The sequence below is a fragment of the Zeus faber genome, assembly GCF_960531495.2.
Source record: "Zeus faber genome assembly, chromosome: 7".
In the NCBI taxonomy this organism is placed as follows: Eukaryota; Metazoa; Chordata; class Actinopteri; order Zeiformes; family Zeidae; genus Zeus; species Zeus faber.
Genome location: NC_137203.1, coordinates 20302355 through 20309854, shown reverse-complemented (window position 1 = coordinate 20309854; position 7500 = coordinate 20302355). Strand labels below are relative to the sequence as shown.

The window sequence follows — 7500 nt, the reverse complement described above, 5'->3', positions numbered from 1 at the left end:
GAATGCTGTTTTTTCTTTCTGGTGCGTCGCCTTCGTGACGTCGAACGTGACGCACCAGAGAAAAAAAACAGCATTTCTTCCGGTCGGAAAAGGGGATCGTGTCAAGGTGCCAGTGTGATTGGGAACGAAACAGTAGACGGTCAGATCCCCACACTCAAAACAGCTCACGGTCTCCTAGGCAGAAAAAAAGTCAATAACTTCTGATTTAGGTTTTTGTTTCTAAATGGGATGTGAAATGATGGAATGATACACGGATATTCCTGTCTGTTTATGCGCCAACGTACGAAACTTCAGCGCGCGTCGCATCGCGCCGCTAACGGGGCCAAAATGAGCGGGTCGACCCGGGTGTAATGTTCACATCAGAGCCCATCGGAGGTGGAGCCGATCAAAACCTGTCTGTTGCAGGGTCATTTGACCTGGGACTGAGACCCGGTTGTTGCCTTTCCCACTGTTGACAAATGCCGGATATTAGCGGGTGTTACTGGGTTTTTAGTGCAGTGGGAAAGGGGTATTATTTAGAAAATCATGCTCCTCCTGCTCTCCTTTTGTCAAGACTTGACAACGCAGGCACTTAGCGTGGCTTCCTGCAGGCATTTCATTAGCGTACTAATAACACGTTAGTAATTAGGTGACAAAGAGGCCGTTCTTATTGCGCTGATCAACCGCACAGATGCAGTCCACAGAGGCCGCTGCAAAAATAGGCTGGCACAGTGTGTGTGTGTGTGTGTGTGTGTTTGTAATTGAGTGTGTGTTTCTGCCGAGTACTTTCAGCCTTTTTGCCTCCAAGCCCTTCATATGCTCTCAGAGGAAAAGTCTTAATTCTTTTGACCCTCACAGTGATCCTGACCTGAGAACAGCTGTTCTTCACTTGCCGAAATCACCACTTTCTTCCTTTGACTCAAACCCCGGATCCGTCCTATCAGTGTAAGGAAATAGCTCTCGTTGGAAAATGTGCGCAGACTGTCACCCCCAGTGAAACTTTAAAGCAAAGCTGATGTCGACGGCGAAACATTAAGACAGCCTTGAGAGAGACCCCGCTTCTGGTTCTCTGAAAAGTCATTATTTTATACATATATATATATATAACTTAGTGGCTTCAGGTCATAGTGTACGACAACCAAACATTTTTGGTGGGAGTTGAAAAAAGGCACCGGGACCCTCAGTGGGATACAGACTACGCCCACGTCTCCTCCCCGCCTGAGCCTTCCCTCTCTCCCCGCTTCATATCCGACCGCTCCCCGGCCCACCTGAGGCACCGAACAAATTGTACCGCAAATGAAATTTCTCTGCAAGGCTTATTGATGTCATTAAACAGTCGCGAACTGAGCCCCGGAATCATTTTAGTCTTCGTCAGAGCAGCTGACATTTTAGTGAATTAGCTTACACTAGAGCGTTGGTTCTTACCTCGCGCCCTGTGGCTTCCCCCCCCCCCCCCCCCCCATTCACGCGGTCAGATGGTGGAATCCGTCATATTATTTGGTATGTCTGCCAGCGCGTGATTGGCTCCCATGAGGCCAATACGCAACTAATACCTCATAATGTCATTGGATTGTTATGTTTTTTTTTTAGAAAGCACATTGGATTAGTATCGAGCTTCCTTTGGGCATAAAAGAGCATCCTATTATTATGATTGTTATTTTTCATTGGATTTTGTGGCGTTCTTTTAAGGTCCGTCGTCTGTTTATGGCATATTGAGAGGCAATAACCTTTATTGCGACATGGCCTTTTGTATTAGTCCACGTATGGACGATGGTAGAGGCTTTGGAAAACCTTTTCAGTGTCTCTACAATTCCACGGTGCTGTTAAGCTGCAGCTAACTAACTTAAAATAAGTGCCGTATCCATGGCCATATCCAAGGCCCATCAGTCCCGTCTTCAAAACCAATCGCCGCCCGCTGTCCTTTGTGGTTTTTCCGTGGGGCTTACGGTGCCTGTCTCGGGCCCCACTCAGGATCTCCGATCCAATTCCTGCGGTCAGCTTTGAAAGTCAGCGCGTGAGGTTGGCCGGTCCCCCTGTTCCCCTGAGCCGGGGCGAGCGTGACCGGGAGCGGGACACGCTCCGTCGCCGTGGCGCCACCTCCAGTCCCCAGCATCCCATTTTGGTGAAGCCGATGTTGGGCGCCGACCGAAATGTGGCTTCTCGAAAAAAGAAAAACGCTCTGGCAGAGTCTGTAGCTGCAGCTGTCTTTGTGGTGCCGGTTCTCCATGCGATGACATGTACTGTAGGCAACACACACTCCGGGCCGGGGCTTGTGCTGACTACACCACATCAGAGCGACGACGGAACCATCTCAGTTTGGTGCACAGCGGTCACTGGCTACCCCTCATGCCCCTACACCCCCTTCCTCATCCCATTCCGGTGCTGATGTCTTATTGGGACAAAAAAGGGGGAGAAGAGTGGGGCGAGGGACAGAGAGTTGTTGGTGTCGTTGAACCGTGAAAGGGTTGGAAGGGCTCGGTGTACAAGGTTCCTTAGCGCTGTGGCTGCAGGGATAAACAGAACTTACATCAGCCCTCCACTTGTATACAGGAGATTTCCTCTGCTGGCACTCACACAACACTAATACTGTCGCTGCACCGGGATGCACACACACACAGGCACGCACACACACACACACACACAACCCCCCCCCCTTTAACCCAGACCCTATCAATTAGCTCATGTAGGCACAAGCACACACACACACACACACACACACACACACACACACACACACACACACACACACACACACACACACATGAACATACACACATATAGTATACTCAGGTGTACCCCAGAATTGATGTACGTACATGTAGAAATCTAAAGCCCTACACACACATGCACACACAAGTGTGTTTCCTGTATAGCATTTGCTTTTCCGTGAGAAAAATGACCTCCAAACAGACTTTGAATGTTGTTGAATTTGCTGTGCATGTCCACAATTATTTGCGTTCATCTGTTTAAGCAATGTAACATTGTGTATCTGTGTGTGTGTGTGTGTGTGTGTGTGTGTGTGTGTGTGTGTGTGTGTGTGTGTGTGTGTGTGTGTGTGTGTGTGTGTGTGTGTGTGTGTGTGTGTGTGTGCGTGCGTGCGTGCGTGCGTGTGTGTGTGTGTGTGTTTCTTTCCCCTGCAGATCATCACGCAGTACGTGTACAAGCTGCTGGAGACGAAGTGCAACATGACGAAAGAAATCCTGCCAGTGAGTATCCAGAGTTGAAAAGACGGCATTTTACCCCCCTCCCTTTGATTCATGCCCTTGAAGATTAAACGTGGTATTAAATATGAAAATTGACGTAAATTCTCTGGCTTTAGAATGAGATTATGATATTGAGTGTCGTGCTAAAAAAAAAAAAAAAAAAAAAAAAAAGCAAAGATAGATAGAGCAATGGGGGGATTGGCGGAATCAGCCTTTTTTTTTAACTCCATATTTCAATCATCACTCTCTCCCTATCACTCAGTCTTTCCTCACTTTCCCTCACTCTCGCCGTGTCCTTTGTGCGCGAGCGTCTCCCCGACAAATGAACGGCATAGTGACGCGTCGTTTCTCAGACGCCAGACGCCTTAATCTGTTTTTGCATTCAGCGGCGCTGGAGGGGACCTTCCATGCCGCCCGGCGCCGAGTTGTGTTCCGCGCCCCGGCTCATCCGGGCTCACGGCGCGCACTTGATCCCTCTTTATTTGTTGTTGGAAACGTGTTGGTCCCCCCCATGGCCCCCCCGTCATTTTTTGCTTTTTTTTCCCCCAGCGCCATCTTTTTTTTTTTTTTTTTTTTCTTTTTTCCCAGAAGTTCTGCTCATTTTTCAGTCTAGCGTTTTCGGGGGCACCGGGGCGGCACTGGTGTTTAGCGGTGTGGAAGAGCCGCCCTGGAATAACAGCAGCCCAACAGTGTCCATAAATCACCTCGCCCAAGAGTCTGTGCCTTTCATTAGCCCCCATACAGTTTAACTGCTTTATCTCCCTGCCCTATTTATCTCATTATTCCTCTGGAAAATTGCTCTGTTCTGCTTTTTTTTCTGCTGCGCGTGTGTGTGCGGGCGTGTGCGCGCGTGTTTGCGTCTCTATATGCGTTAATGTGTGTGTCTGCCTGCTTGTGTATGGATTGTAGCCTATCTGTGGGTATGTGTGCGAATATGAATGTGTGTGTGGGTGTGTGTGTTGGCGGTGGGTCCTTCCACCTGCGTGCCGTTGAACTTGTGACCGCAGATTTTAAGCAGATTAACCGCGGCCAAGTATAGAGAGGGGGAATGAGGGAGCACCGGAGAAGAAAGGGTGAGATTTTCTCCCCCATTCAGCTCTCTTTGTCTGCTTGGATTAAGTTATTGCAGCTGCCACCCATGGTTTTTATGGACTGTGGCTATGTGTGTGTGTGTGTGTGTGTGTGAGTGTGTGTCTTGAGAAAAAAATTCAGACGGGGATGCAAAAGACACACAGGATCTGGACACTCGCTCACACACACACACACACACACACACACACACGCGCACACTTTTCTCGGCTTTCTTTCTCCCCATTTCTTTTCTTCCCCTCTTAATCACATGAGAACTGTTTAATAATCCTCACAGTTGATTTTGTGATGCCTATTAACTTTGTTTTGTAACTCTTCAGTTCGCCAGGGCCTGCACCTCCAAAGCCACATACCTGTATAAAAATAAAAATTAAAAAAAGCCAAAGAACCTCAGCGCTGGCATAGAATTAAGTTTACTGCGGTTCATATATGTATTTTTGAATTCACCATGATGCAACCAAATGACGGTTTTAGGCTGTAATCTGAAATATCATCTATAGATCCAGGGTTTAATAAAAAATGATTAAAAAAAGTAAATAGTGGTTGGAAAAGGGGTGAATTTTTTTCACAGATCCTTTACACGTGGAACACACTCAATATATATATATGATGTTATATTTGTACAAACGGCACAGTGACCTGGCCCAAAATACATTGAAAATGAAAAAAATATTTTTGGTATTGTGAGAAGTCTATTAGCTCTGAATTTGAAATCCACTAAACTCATTTTCAAACTCTGCTCCTTTCAATAAAAAACAAAACAAAACCCCATAACACTTCAGGAAAGTTCTCGCCGACCCCTGGACATATGGTACGATGTCGAACCCCTGTTTGAGACACACTGCCCATAACCCACCCCCCACATCCTGTGCGTCGTCCAGGTGGATGCCATGCAGGACGAACCCACCAGCTTCATCTACCTGAGCGCCGACGCCCTGACCAACCCGTCCAAGCTGCTGGTGCTGATCCAGGGAAGCGGGGTGGTCCGAGCCGGCCAGTGGGCCCGCAGGCTCATCATCAACCAGGACCTGGACTCGGGAACGCAGATCCCCTTCATCACCAGAGCCATGGAGGTAGGACAGCATCAGTATCATAGAGTTTGTCTTCGTACGAACTTGCCGGATGTCACTTGTCAGGGCCCAAGTTCTGTTCCCAACGGCGATGATGCCTTAAAGATGTTTTCTGGTTCAAGTTCTGTTTCCCAGTGGAACTGAGTCCATATTCTGGTTCGTTTTCTCTTCCAAAAGGCAATAACGCCTAAAAGGCTGAACCAATCGGTGACTTTGCTAACTGCTTTGACTGACAGGTGTCCCGGCATTATGTCGAAGGGAATCCCAATTTCTGTTTCAACCTTTCAAACACTTTTGTAGAAGCAAACTCGTGTTTCTTGCGAATGGTTGTGCTGAGGGGGCTGTTTATGTGTTTGGAGTAAGATGTCAGGATGTTCCCCGGTTTCGATTGTGTTTCTAGCTGATGTCTCTGTTTCTGCTTCTGCTATGTGTGTGTGTGCGTGCGTGCGTGCGTGCGTGCGTGCGTGCGTGTGCGCAGTCATGCCTCAAGGCGAGATGTCAGACCATAACATCTTTCCAGTGAACGATACGTGCGCTGTGAACGCACGTGTTAAATGTTTGTGTTTGACACAGAACTGTTGGAAAATTTAAAAGGAAGAAACAAAATATAATATTGGCTTATGACCGCACTGTGCATCTGTGAGTGTCAGCGAGTAGGAGTTTGTCTTAGTTGCGTCACCATCACTGTGCTAATTTGTGCGTACATGTGTGTGTGCATGTATGGTGTATATGACAAAATACCCGAATACCTACCACCAGTTTTAATAGGACGTTTTGATTGTGAGGACATTTAGTGTCCTCATAATCCAAATATCCTATTGATAGTGTTTTTAAGTATAACTAATTTTGTGTACGACATGATTCCAATATTTCTTGTGCTGTTTTAACTTGTGCTCCATACTATCCCAACTTTAAGATGACCCTATAAACCACCTATACCTGTGTGTGTGTGTGTGTGTGTGTGTGTGTGTGTGTGTGTGTGTGTGTGTGTGTGTGTGTGTGTGTGTGTGTGTGTGTGTGTGTGTGTGTGTGTACTACACAAATACTACAATTTGTGTTCATGTCTCGTGGAGTATCTACTATGTAGATTCAATTGAAATAACCAAATACCAAAGTAGTATCGAAACTTCTCCAGTCAAACAATACCTGCATTCAATCATTTTTGTACCAGATTTGGGAAAAAAAACAATTTGTATGATTTTGCTCGCAGTCAGTCACCGCAAGCGTTCTTCAATTTAATGCCACGTGTGATTGGCCCACTACCACAGCAGCTACAATCCAGCCAATCACCGCAGGCGTCTTTCGATTTAATGCAACGAGTGATTTGCTCAATACGTCAGCAGCAGCTACAACAGTCTGTTCAAGGATAGGTTCACAATTCTTCAAGCGTGTCCTAAAACAACAGTCAGATGTCTAAAATACTTTATTGCACAGTTATTTAATAACTATTTCAATCATTTGAACACTTTCAAAATGTATTTGTGTAAAAAACATTTGGATGCAGAGGAGTTGTGGCATTTTACGCAACTGAATGCTTCCATTCACATGATTGGTATGGTAGAAAAAAAGGTATCGGATGAAGTACTCTTGGTATTGGTATCACTTTAAGGGTGCTGGTATTGCTACTGGTATTGTCTGTTTTTAAAGGATATCATACCCTACTGATGATGACTGTGAGAAGAGTAGCACTATTGAACTTGAACTTGAACTTGAACTTGAACTATTGACACGGACAGATCTGGAATAGTGCCGTGTCATTCTTACTTAGATCCTTCTTGTCAGTTGCAGTTATATGATGCACTAAACATTGCTTCTCCGTGGCGAAATGTAGAGATATTTGATAAAAGGATGTGTACTTTTTTTTTCTTGGCTTCAGAGCCAAGTCAATTCCATGCATCGTTAGGACGTTCAGCATGGTAAACATGACACGGTCCTATTGTACCCAATTACCTTAGGAAGTGAGAAAATGATATACACTGCTATCAAAATGATTGTTATTATTATTATTATTATTATTATTATTATTAACATTAATAATAATAATAAGAAGAATTATAATAATGCAAATATAATCAAAATATATTAACTAACATCAAAATAAAATAAAAATCTGAAAACAAATATATATACATACATCCACCAATCAGCCGCTACATTAA

At 45.4% G+C, this 7500-nt stretch overlaps 1 protein-coding gene across 1 annotated transcript in view; it reads left to right on the top strand.

Annotated features, from left to right (window-relative positions):
- Positions 1-7500, top strand: part of arb2a (ARB2 cotranscriptional regulator A) — a gene marked incomplete at its 3' end in the record, with an annotated part of 168205 nt that overhangs the window by 15809 nt on the left and 144896 nt on the right. The window contains exons 5-6 of the mRNA XM_080003917.1: positions 3120-3185; positions 5153-5344. Coding sequence (XP_079860043.1) covers positions 3120-3185; positions 5153-5344 — 258 coding nt within the window. The remainder of the gene's footprint in view (positions 1-3119; positions 3186-5152; positions 5345-7500) is intronic.